This window comes from Mizuhopecten yessoensis, unplaced genomic scaffold (genome assembly GCF_002113885.1).
Source record: "Mizuhopecten yessoensis strain PY_sf001 unplaced genomic scaffold, ASM211388v2 scaffold3949, whole genome shotgun sequence".
NCBI lineage: Eukaryota > Metazoa > Mollusca > Bivalvia > Pectinida > Pectinidae > Mizuhopecten > Mizuhopecten yessoensis.
The window spans coordinates 542,616-555,373 of record NW_018405300.1 but is presented as its reverse complement, the minus strand read 5'-3'; the positions used below and the strand labels follow the sequence as shown (position 1 = coordinate 555,373).

At 38.5% G+C, this 12,758-nt stretch overlaps 1 protein-coding gene across 9 annotated transcripts in view; it reads left to right on the top strand.

Moving 5' to 3' along the window:
- The window catches only part of LOC110448224 (calcium/calmodulin-dependent protein kinase type II delta chain-like), a 149,953-nt gene that overhangs the window by 120,558 nt on the left and 16,637 nt on the right, over window positions 1-12,758 (top strand). For 4 of the 9 annotated variants that reach the window (XM_021494363.1, XM_021494364.1, XM_021494362.1 and 1 more), the window contains 3 exons: window positions 5,933-6,019; window positions 7,224-7,241; window positions 10,936-11,016. In XM_021494363.1, coding sequence (XP_021350038.1) covers window positions 5,933-6,019; window positions 7,224-7,241; window positions 10,936-11,016 — 186 coding nt within the window. Of the gene's footprint in view, window positions 1-2,591; window positions 3,141-5,932; window positions 6,020-7,223; window positions 7,242-10,935; window positions 11,017-12,758 lie in introns of all 9 variants that reach the window. The other 5 variants (XR_002462689.1, XM_021494360.1, XM_021494367.1 and 2 more) reach the window with 3 other exon arrangements.

The window sequence follows — 12,758 nt, the reverse complement described above, 5'->3', positions numbered from 1 at the left end:
CTGGTTCTGGGTGGGATGTAGAATGTAGGTGGTCTCCCTAGTTCCTAGTGAGAATGTGTTATCTGGTTCTTGGTGGGATGTAAAATGTTGGTGGTCTCCCTAGTTCCTTGTGAGAATGTGTTGTCTGGTTCTGGGTGGGTGTAGAATGTAGGTGGGCTCCCTAGTTCCTAGTGGGAATGTGTTGTCTGGTGCAGGGTGGGTGTAGAATGTAGGTTGTCTCCCTAGTCCTAGTGGGAATGTGGTATCTGGGTCTGGGTGGGATGTAGAATGTAGGTGGTCTCCCCAGTTCCTAGTCGGATTGTGTTGTCTGGTGGTTCTGGGTGGGATGTAGAATGTAGATGGTCTCCCTAGTTCCTAGGGAGAATGTGTTGTCTGGTTCTGGGTGGGAGGTAGAATGTAGGTGGTCTCCTTAGTTCCTAGTGGGAATGTGTTGTCTGGTTCTAGGTGGGTGTAGAATGTAGGTGGTCTCCCTAGTTCCTAGGGAGAATGTGTTGTCTGGTTCTGGTTGGGATGTAGAATGTAGGTTGTCTCCCTAGTTCCTAGTGAGAATGTGTTGTCTGGTTCTGGGTGGGTGTAGAATGTGGGTGGTCTCCTGTTCAACATGCTATCTGTGCTTACATTCCTTTTATGGGAATGTGTTGTCTGGTTCTGGGTGGGTGTAGAATGAGGGTGGTCTCCTGGTCAACATGCTATCTGTGCTTACATTCCTTTTATGGGAATGTGTTGTCTGGTTCTGGGTGGGATGTAGAATGGAGATGGTCTCCCTAGTTCCTAGGGAGAATGTGTTGTCTGGTTCTGGGTGGGATGTAGAATGGAGATGGTCTCCCTAGTTCCTAGGGAGAATGTGTTGTCTGGTTCTGGTTGGGATGTAGAATGTAGGTTGTCTCCCTAGTTCCTAGTGAGAATGTGTTATCTCCCTAGTTCCTAGTGAGAATGTGTTATCTCCCTAGTTCCTAGTGAGAATGTGTTGTCTGGTTCTGGGTGGGATGTAGAATGTAAGTGGTCTCCCTAGTTCCTAGTGGGAATGTGTTGTCTGGTTCTGGGTGGGTGTAGAATGTGGGTGGTCTCCTGGTCAACATGCTATCTGTGCTTACATTCCTTTTATTATACACTAGTGTATAAGGTATTATCATTGCTAGGTGTTTTGTTTCTGCATAGAAATCTTGCTTTTTAATTGTCCTGAGAAGGACCTGTGGTTGGTGGTGGGTTTGTACCCTGGCTAGCTGTTTGGCTGTCTCAAGGATTGATTTCAAGGTTTGCTATTTCAGATGAAGCTGCATACTAGCATATTAGCGTATTCAAACATGACGGCATGCAAGGTTGGCTACAAATAATGTAATTAAGACTCGGTTGACCCATATAGTGGAAATACTGTCAGTGTAATAAAATACATCGGTCAAATGTAAAACAGTGAAATACAGTATTTATGTTTATATATATATATATAAGAGGAATATCTGGATGTTACGGAGGTGTGCAGTGATCTATGAAGTGTTACACATGTAAATGATGAATGTTTATTCACTGGACTTTGGTAGAGTGTGAAACTTGTTAGTGTATGACCCATAGGTCACCCTCTGACGGCAGCCGTCAATTTAAACGGTGGCTCGACTCCCAGCAACAGTGTCACTAGTGCCCCTGCCACCAGTGCCTCTGCCACAAAGCTTGCTGCGCTCGCAGGTATGAAGAACTGGGTGAGCCTGCCTGTGCCTGCCGCCCACCTGTAGGACCGGTCACGTGTGCATTGTGTTTTCTTACAGTGCCATCATCAGAATCAAAGAACCATTGTTTCACAACCATTGGGATATTGCCTGACATTTGGCTATAGCATCACATACAAGGAACACTTTGACTACCTTGCTTCTCTAGTATGTAGAAGATGTGGTTCTTTGTGGAACAGTTCTAACATATTTTATCTGCTATGGTACTGTTGCTAAGTTCATCACATATTTGATTAATCTTAACACAAGTTATATATATGTGTGTATTGTCTTAGTCTGTCACCTAATTAATATTCACCCAATGCGGCCATCCTCTTTTGTCTTATAATAATGCTGTTTCTTTTACAAATATTAACATAGCAAATCATTATTTGTCATGAAATAAATGCAAGACTACATTACTGTATTAACCCATTAGTGGTTAGATTCTAGCTACAATATGTCCATCATCATACTAGTAAATAAGTAAGATTTTGGTTGTTTGTCCACTGAAAATGTGTAACTACATGTGTGTAACTAGTGTTGGTCTACAGCGAGTGATGTTATCAAATTACTTCATCATAAAACACATCACAGTGATCAAGTCCCGAAAAACAGAAAAATTGCATGAAACAGGTACTTGATTGTCATTTTCATTTTGTGATGTCCACACTGCCGTTGATATTTTTTGACCTTTGCCTTATCAGAAGCTGATCGAGATTAGTTATCTATAAATGTCAGCTTTAAGATAAGTACTTTTGTCTGTTGTGTTTGAACTCAAAAAACAACAATATCTATGACATGTATTATTAATATGCATGTGAAACTGGTGTTTCCATCAACTATTAGTTTTCACTATAAGCTGTAGAACCTCTGTCTCCTGGACTTCAGGTCAAGCATTGTCAGCGACGGCCAAGGTCAACGGTGCAGCATCTAATGGCAACATGGCAGCAAAACTAGCATCTTCTCTTGTAGTAGATTCTGGAAAACAGGCCGTCCCAACTGGAGATCCACACATGGAGCAAGCATCGGCATTGAAAGATGCTGCAGTTGATACAAAAGATAGAGCAAAGAGTCCATTAGGTTTAACTGGTGAATCTAAAGGTACAGCCGCATTTCCATTCACCACACCTGAAGTGAATAAGCAGCCCTCAACAATGGCATCAGTTCTGTTTGGTCAGCCGAAGAAAGAGCCATCAAACTTCCTGGCAGCTTTGGTGTCTGGCCAGGCCAAGCAGGAAGTCTCCAAAGCAGTTGCAGTGTTAGCAGGACCAGAAACAAGTCGAACAGCTCCTCTTCCTGCTTCTGTATCCAGGCAACCTCAACCTGAGGCCTCGAAGATAGCCAGTTGTATGATGGGCACAGCTGGTCCTCCTGCTTCTGTACCTGGGCAACCTCAACTGGAGGCCTTGAAGATAGCCAGTTGTATGATGGGCGGTGGTAAGGAGGGAATGAGATCCCCATGAGATGCGAGTGGTCCCAGCTTATCCCATCTATACCTGCTGTCCCATGGCTAGTGTAAACATTTGGTTATGGTCACTGAGTGGCCATATGTTGCCTTACCAAGCTAGCCCCACTAACTGGCACATTTGTATGTGCTGTTATTAAATTCAACAGCTGTATCTGAATCCTGTTCTGAAGTACTGTTTGCAAACCTTGATCATAACTGCCTTCCTGATATACCCTATTTGTCAATCAATTCTCATTGTTTAAATGTTTGTGTACAGTGTTTTCACCAATATATTTTATTTTATTTGTCTACATGTCAGCACCTCTTGAATTTATTTGTCCTCTATAATCTTTGTCCTTGATGGTGTTCCCTGTGTTTTCTAACTTCTTTAATGTCTTGTCTTTGTCGTTTGTGATCTTCAGTCTTTATCCTTTATCCTTCATGTCTGAATTTTTTTTTGTCATTGACAATTTTTACTTAAATCGGCTTTAACTGTTGAAGGGACATGCTGCAAACTAATAATAAACCAATGGCCACATTTGTCTTTTTCTATTGTCAAGTCCTGTCATTGTCCATTGTATAATTGCCTTCATCATTTAAACCTTTGTGACCAAAAGCTTTTGCCCATTGTTATAACTTTTATATCTGATGTAACCCCAAGTCTTTCCCTAATATGATAATTTCTAAACCCCAATATTTGCCCTTTGTGACCTCCTGAATTCAAAGTATCTTAAAAATTCCAGTGTTTGCAGCTGTTCACTCATCACTAATAACTTATTACATCTGCATATGGGAATGGTAAAATTGTGAATAGCTATCACCTGACCTGGTCTCTTACATGTGAAAGATTTAGATTGGTCATTACGTTTTTACTTGCTGACATGTTGTGTATGAATGCTATAGGTTGGTTATTACAAAAAAGATTTGCTGAGAACGAAGTAGGTTGGTAATTAAGCTTGCTTATGTGCCAGTGTGAGATTTACCCTGCCCAGAGCTGATGGTAGGCCATGTTAATGCTTTCTGTTTTTGCTGACTCAGGTCAAGTGGTACCAGTGGTTAGTTCCTCTAATGACTCTAGTACATCGTCAGTGGCTGAGGGTAAGGTCGGGTGTTTGATACCAACAATCACCATCCTCCTCTTGTAGGGTTCTGATCACAATCTGCACAACTGTTTGGGTGTGATCTCGCTATGACTAATTCAGAGTTAAGCCTACTCTCACTATCTAATGTTATAACAACTTTAAGTGGTTTCAGCTTTAATTGTTTGTAAAGTTTGCATTACAACAGACTGATGTGGCTGTGATGAGGTGAGCTAATGTTTCTACTCATGTCCGGTCTGGTGTCTATGTACCTAGACATTGTGTGGTTCCTAACTCGACTTTCACACATAATAATTATCACTCCATAGTAGTGGTAGGAATTCATTTTCTTGTGAAGTTGTGGTTTCAAAATTGCACAAGAATTGACAAGTAACTTGATTGAGAAAAAACTATTATCTGAGTGCCACAAAATGACCCCCGACCCCTTGTGTGTGAAGTGTGTAACAATCAATAACACGGCAGCACACTTGTGAACCAGATTTTTGATGACATTGAGGTTATGCTTATCATTAATTATTGAATGCTGTTCTCTTATTGTAATGAATTGTGATAGACTAACATAGTGTACTGTGTTATATATAACTAGGGGACCTGACTGGGCATTCAAACAGACACATTAAACAGTAATCTCCTTTTTTATGCATACAATTCCTGAAGTTGTTCAGAGGTCTACCAAAGAAATACACAAAGTTCTTTGTATTTATGACCAAGATATAATGCCATTCATTTTCTAATTAGAAATAACCTCTGTAGTCATATCTAACTAAAGAAGGAAAACTGGGCAAACAAACCAAAAGTTATTTTTCAGGGGAATGGTGTCCCCTTTGTAAATGCATATAAAATGGAGATTGAATTATCTCCCCTACTAAATAATTGTGGGAGAACAATTTGTCTGTGTGAGATGATGACATCAGTCAGGTCCTCATCCTCATCATACGTGTGTGGCTGAGATGTGACCTCTGTACCTTATAGACAAGTTACCCTATAGAAGTGTGTATAATCATGTGAAGCTGTGTGATCATTGTAATGCACTTAATTAGACAACAGTTGCCTCTACTTGTAATAACTTACCATCATTATATGTAAAAATGTACACATTTTATAACTAATGTTAATTTGTTTAAAAGAATTGTACCGGGTACTTCATTGTTTTAATATTTCAATTATTTCCATTTCATTATATCCCTTTCTTTGCCATCTTTGATTAAATATTTTTTGTAGTTAGAGATTTGATGATTTTTATATCTTTTGTATGTTGTTTTGATTAAATTGCTGGTTGAAATGCTTTGGGTGATCCTTATCGAAGGGACAACCGTTCTTCAGGCCAATATGAGAGGCCAATTGTCCTCATGAACAATTATACAGTTTAAACTGAAGTAGAACAGATAATATAATATTTACAATTGATAGCTATTATATAATAATAATTTTCAATTGAGAATTTAAATTGTTTTTAACGTAACTTCTTTCCTAATTGAGTCTCCCGCAATACATGAACATAGCAATGATAGCTATAATCAAGGAGATATAGAAAACCAGATTAAATGAGTTATTGTTAGTAGTCATAGATGTGCTATATAATATTGCAAAGTTGAATTTACATTGTCATCCTGTTTACCTACCTGAGATTCCTCTACATGTTGTGTCCTTTGTATAACACCTGACTCATTGTTGCTGTACAGGCCGTAGTCTGATGGCGAAGAAGAACGATGGAATCAAAGAATCCACGGACAGTTCGGCCACTATTGATGAATCTGATGACACCAAAGGTATGTAATCTTGGTAATATATATATCTGTTTTAACATATTATTAAATGGGGAAGCAGATGTACAAGGCATCACTGAAACAAAGCTGACATATTTTGCCTTACTTTAGGTGTGCAATTGCAAACACAAGTCATTTGTTTGATATATGAATTTAGTTGAAATATCAAGAGAGAAACCAGTGTTTCAGGCCAGAAAGCTATTCAAACAGGTTTGATGGCTGTGTGGTGAGGTCTAGTGAAGAAAACAATTCTAACAGGTTAGATCGTGTTATGGTAAATTCAGGTGAAGAAAAGAAATGTCACAGGGTTGATAGCGTTGTGGTAAATTCAGGTGAAGAAAAGAATTGTCACAGAGATGATAGCGTTGTGGTAAATTCAGGTGAAGAAAATAATTCTCACAGGATTGATAGCGTTGTGGTAAATTCAGGTGAAGAAAATAATTATCACAGGGTTGATAGCGTTGTGGTAAATTCTGGTGAAGAAAAGAATTGTCAAAGGGTTGATAGCGTTGTGGTAAATTCAGGTTAAGAAAAGAATTGTCAAAGGGTTGATAACGTTGTGGTAAATTCAGGTGAAGAAAAGAATTGGCACAGGGTTGATAGCGTTGTGGTAAATTCAGGTGAAGAAAATAATTCTCACAGGGTTGATAGCGTTGTGGTACAGGTGAAGAAAATAATTCTCACAGGGTTGATACCGTTGTGGTAAATTCAGGTGAAGAAAAGAATTGTCACAGGGTTGATAGCGTTGTGGTAAATTCAGGTGAAGAAAATAATTCTCACAGGGTTGATAGCGTTGTGGTAAATTCAGGTGAAGAAAATAATTATCACAGGGTTGATTGCTGTATGATAACGTAAAGTGAAGAAAAATCCTACTGGTTTGATAGTGTTGTGATAAGGTTGATTAAAAAATCAAACAGGACAATAAATTATTTCCCTTTCGAGATTTGCTTTTGTAAACCAATATTAGTACATATTATATATGTTCCACTAGATATATTATTATGGAAGGTGTCAACTTTGTTAAGATCTAAGATACTTACCAAAGTTTGGGTTTCAAATGGTGATAATGAATGATTAGCAAATACTCATGAATAACACGAACACAAGAATTTCCAAATACAGAAAGGAAGCATACAAAGATATTAGACCTGACAAAAAGTATTATACCTGTTTGTTGTCTACTTTTGCCTGCAATCTCCCCAAGTAGGAAAAAGCGATATGGACAGTGAGTATATGGCTGCTTGATATGGCACCTTGCGTGTTTACTGTGATATTTAGGTACTGTTTAGCTGTCACTGTACTCACCATCACTCTGGCCAGTACTGGGTACCGGTCACTACCCAGCATCGTCCAGTCAACTATTGTAAGAAGTGACCAATGGTGAAAAACAGAACAGAAACGATGAGTTCTTGTCAGACTTGAAATGTTGGAGTTTAATAAGTGATCTTTTGTTTTGTTTCTGGTCATGCCAATGTCAGCACACTGATTGGTACCTATACACCACATATATAACAACTGTTGTATATGGCTTGTGCATGTTCCATTATAACGACTGTATATTTAATGGAAAATGATAACACATGCATTACATGACCTACCAGAGCTGTTCTCAACTTATTTTTTGTTCTGTCCTATTAACCAGTTTACTGTGTGCAGCGAATGTTGTGTCAATTTCACAATATGATTTCATGTGCTAGCTCTCTTCTTTTTAGCACCTACCAAGAGTATTATTCAAGTTATTGATTTGTCCTCTTTTCTTGTTGACGGATGATGCCCCTTGGGTTCCCATTTGTGATCAATCTTTTGACTCTCTGACCCCTCCTTTTCGAATCACTGACTTCTCAGTAGAAAATGTTTTTATCATCTGTTAGCAATTCTGTCACCAATTGTATTATAGCCTTTGAATATTCCTTGTTTTAATGTGGCAATCCCCTCCCCGTACCACCCGAGTCTGTGTACCACAGTTGCTAGCTCTGTCCCCTGTCAATGGCTGAGGACGTCATTTACTGTCACTTAAGGATAAAGTGATTAAGTTGGATGGTGTCTTTTGATAAAAAAAGTTATTGAAATTTTAATTAACACAAAACTCTGCGCGTTGCGATTTGTGTTTTTAATATGAAAATTCCACTTTTCATTTATAATGATCTTATCAAAAATCAATTCATGTACAAGTGATTTATTAAAAACTGTGATGGAAAAATTGAGAGGGGGGTGGGGAATAAGAAAAAAAAAGAGATTTTTTTTATTTCGATGAAGAATAAATAACACAGTGAAGTTCTGTTGAACCTTACCAAACCCATAGAAGCACTAGATGCATGAGTGTTTTAAAATCAGCACTGTCATGGAACGCCTGCCTGTGTATTATACTGTCATGGAACGCCTGCCTGTGTATTATAACATTAGTGTGTACAATATTTCACCTGACATAAGGTTGGGCTACACCACAACTTCATAATGGCAGGACAATTATAAGCAATGCTCCTATAAGTCTACTTCTGTATTTTAAGATAAAATTATTTTTAGAAGGAAGCAGCTAATGGAAAGAAAATCCTATATATTAGATAAAGCAAAACTGAGTGTGGTTAGCCTCATGTTGTGTTGTCCAGATTTCATGTCGTGTTGTTTTCATGTCCTCGAGTTTTGTCACACTGTCAGTGAAAGGTATGGTACCAGAATGAATAAAAGATTGAATAATGAATCGACCAGATTTTACAAAAAAACATGTTCTACTGTGTACAAATCATATCTGATATTAATTTTCAATTTTCACCACCTGCTAGAGATATCAGAAAATTCCTATCAAATTGTGAATAAAGAGGAATAATTTTGTCTGTTCAATTATTCTGTGTATCGGACTTGTAAATTACTAGTATTATATAGAAGAGAATTAGGAATGGTTACCCATGGGACACCTTTGGTTGCAATACTGCGTCAGGCAAAAATTAAACAATAGTGGTTTGACTTTTTTAAGAAAGAAAAATTATCATTTACCAAAAGGTTTGGACTATCTCTGATAATCTGAATAAGCTTAGGGAGAATTCTATCCAAATAAATATGCCAAAATGGACAAGGGTTAAATTTTCATTGAACATGAGAAGTTAGAGCAAGGAGGCCATCTCTTTACCCTTATATAGGAATCTAATTTTATTCAATACGCCATTTATAGTTACTAGTGATCTTCTAATTATAAGTTTTCACAAATATTTTTAGGTCACTTGAGCTAAAATTATTGCTATCCCTCTTCGTCCGTCGTCCATATTCCGTCGTCTGTTAACATTTTACATTTTCAACTTAAGCTGAAATTCTGGCAAAGGGATTTCATTAATATTTCATGGGAAGGTTGCTGACATCTCCCTGACCAATTGTTGTTATTTTTCGAGTCGATCAGAAATCCAATATGGCCGCCAAGGCCACCATTTTGACAAACTATTTCAAACTTAAAGTCAAGTTCTGCTTGGCTGATTGAACTGAAACTTTGTAGGAATGATTGACTCATGGTCCTGACAAAGTATTGTTATTTTTCGTGTCAATCAGAAATCCAACATGGCCACAATGGCCACCATTTCAAGTCATGTTCTACTTGGCCGATTGAACTGAAACTTTGTAGGAATGATCGATCGACTCCTGGTTCTGACAAAGTTTTGTTATTTTTCGGGTTGATCAGAAATACAATTTGGCTGCCATGGCCGCTATTTTGAAAATCGGTCTAGGAATGATCAGCTCATGGTCCTGACAAACTTAAGTTAACGTTATACTTAACATTTTTTTTTCTCAAATTGGTACATATTTCAACAACAAAAATAAATACTGTAAGACTCAGGTGACCGTTAAGGCCCATGGGCCTCTTGTTTATATGAAAGTTTCTGTAACTTTAGAGCAAAAATATCCCTGGGAAAACCTTACAACATCTAAATGTTTGCTTCTTATGATGGTCTGCTGTAAGGTGAGATGGGAAGTTAAGTGTCAAAATGACACTGATCCAATTGCTTTCATAGTGGAAATATAAATGTATTACAACAAAAGTAAGTGAATAACTGAAAGTTTTATTGCCAAGATCTCCCATCTTCATTGATTGGTTACGATATATATTGCTAGCCTTGCGGCAATCTTCAGGCAATTACTTTCGATGTCAAGGTTACAACATGTTGACCTATAACTTTCAGATATCGAAAGATAAATGCCTGAAGATGTGTGCAAGGCGATGATTAATTCTTTTACCGTGGTAATGTTTACACATCTAAACAATAAATAAAAAGTCTTCACAAAATTAAACCTGGTACTGTAGATTTGTGTGTTGTAGAGCAATGTAATATCTGTGTTGATGCATGGTATCAGTAGAGCTACACTCTTTATATGGCTTGTCTGTGGGTGTTTCTCAACTGTCACCTGTTGTGTATGTACTGTGTTTTGTGTGTAGAGTTGTTTTCCAAATTGTTTCCAATCATTTGGTAACAAACAAATTGTCTGTTTCAAACTATGATGAAAATAATTATGAAAAGTATTGAATTTCAATAAGAAAGTTTACAGAAAGTATTTGAATTATTATGCAGATATTTATGAAACCTATACTAAATATGAATATATTTAAAAAGAGGATGATAAAGCTATTTCTTTGTGCAGTTTTAATCTTTATCTTCATATATTTAGAAAGAAATGCGATAGAAAGTTTGTAATGAAATTGATAAGATGCATATAGTTTTCTTGAGATTCTTTCTGCTGGCCTAGTCAAAAGGAAAAAGCTAACAATGGTAATTGTCCATTGCAAGGCTGTCAGAATGACTTTTTTCAGAATGCAGGTATGTTTCTCTTTACGCGACCATTTCCTTTGAGCTGGCCAGCTTTCTAGTTGGCCATGGTTGGTCAGTTTTTGTGATAACTTTGATATGTTCAAGATTTCATTTGTCACGTCATCACTTCAGGGGGCATCACTTTGACAGGGGGCATCACTTTGACAGAATTGCAGATTAATGAGTCCTCTACTGATCCTCAAAAAACGCCGTGTAAGTAGCAGCGTTTTGTTTGGCACACTTCCCCTCCATATTTTCAATTCAAACAAAAAGTGTTTTTAGTTGAGTATCCAAATCCACTAGCAAACCATATCCTTAACCAACCTAGAATATTAGCAATCTTACTTTCAGATTGCATTTTGGCATGTCCCTTTTGCCCTTTAGCCGTCTGAAAGTTTGGTGACCATTTCACCTCAAATAAGATTTCATATAGATTTTCCAATAGATTTCTAATTGTTGTGATTCGTGTTTGATTTTTGTGTTGTATTTTTTTCCTTTCTGTACAATGTCCCTTGGTGCTATGATTTTGTGCTTGTACACTGTTCCTTGGTGATACAGCTTTGTATCTGTAGACTGTTTTCTGGGTGAATAGACTGTCCGTAAACTCTCTTGGGGTGAGAATCTGAAGAGAGCTTGTTGATCATACAACTGTAGATTGTTATGACTGTGGACTCTCCCTAAGTGATTTGAGGTCTGTCCACTGTCTCTGGGTGATACCATTTTATGTCTGTGAACTGTCCCTGGGTGATACCATTTTATGTCTGTATATATAGACTGTCTCTGAGTGATACCATTTTATGTCTGTGGACTGTCCCTGGGTGATACCATTTTATGTCTGTGGACTGTCCCTGGGTGATACTGTTTTATGTTTGTGGACTGTCCCTCGGTGATACTGTTTTATGTTTGTGGACTGTGCCTAGGTGATACTGTTTTATGTTTGTGGACTGTGCCTAGGTGATACTGTTTGATGTTTGTGGACTGTCCCTGGGGGATACTGTTTGATGTTTGTGGACTGTCCCTAGGTGATACTGTTTGATGTTTGTGGACTGTGCCTAGGTGATACTGTTTGATGTTTGTGGACTGTGCCTAGGTGATACTGTTTTATGTTTGTGGACTGTCCCCGGGTGATACCATTTCATGTTTGTGGACTGTCCCTAGGGGATACTGTTTGATGTTTGGGGACTGTCCCTGGGTGATACTATTTTATGTTTGTGGACTGTCCCTGGGTGATACCAGTTTATGTTTGTGAACTGTCCCTGGGTGATACCATTTTATGTCTAGACTGTCCCTGGGTGATACTGTTTTATGTTTGCGGGCTGTCCTTAGGTGATACTGTTTTATGTTTGCGGACTGTCCCTGGGTGATACTGTTTTATGTTTATGGACTGTCCCTGGGTGATACTGTTTTATGTTTGTGGGCTGTCCCTGGGTGATACCATTTTATGTCTGTGGACTGCCCCTGGGTGATACTGTTTTATGTTTGTGGACTGTCCCCGGGTGATACCATTTCATGTTTGTGGACTGTCCCTAGGGGATACTGTTTTATGTTTGTGGACTGTCCCCGGGTGATACCATTTCATGTTTGTGGACTGTCCCTAGGTGGTACTGTTTGATGTTTGTGGACTGTCCCTGGGTGATACCATTTTATGTTTGTGGACTGTCCCTGGGTGATACCATTTTATGTTTGTGAACTGTCCCTGGGTGATACTATTTTATGTCTAGACTGTCCCTGGGTGATACTGTTTTATGTTTGTGGGCTGTCCTTAGGTGATACTGTTTTATGTTTGTGGACTGTCCCTGGGTGATACTGTTTTATGTTTATGGACTGTCCCTGGGTGATACTGTTTTATGTTTGTGGACTGTCCCTAGGTGATGCTTTTTAGCTCACCTGCCCGAAGGGCAAGTGAGCTTATGCCGTGGTGCGGCGTCCGTCGTCCGCCCGTCCGTCCTCGTCCG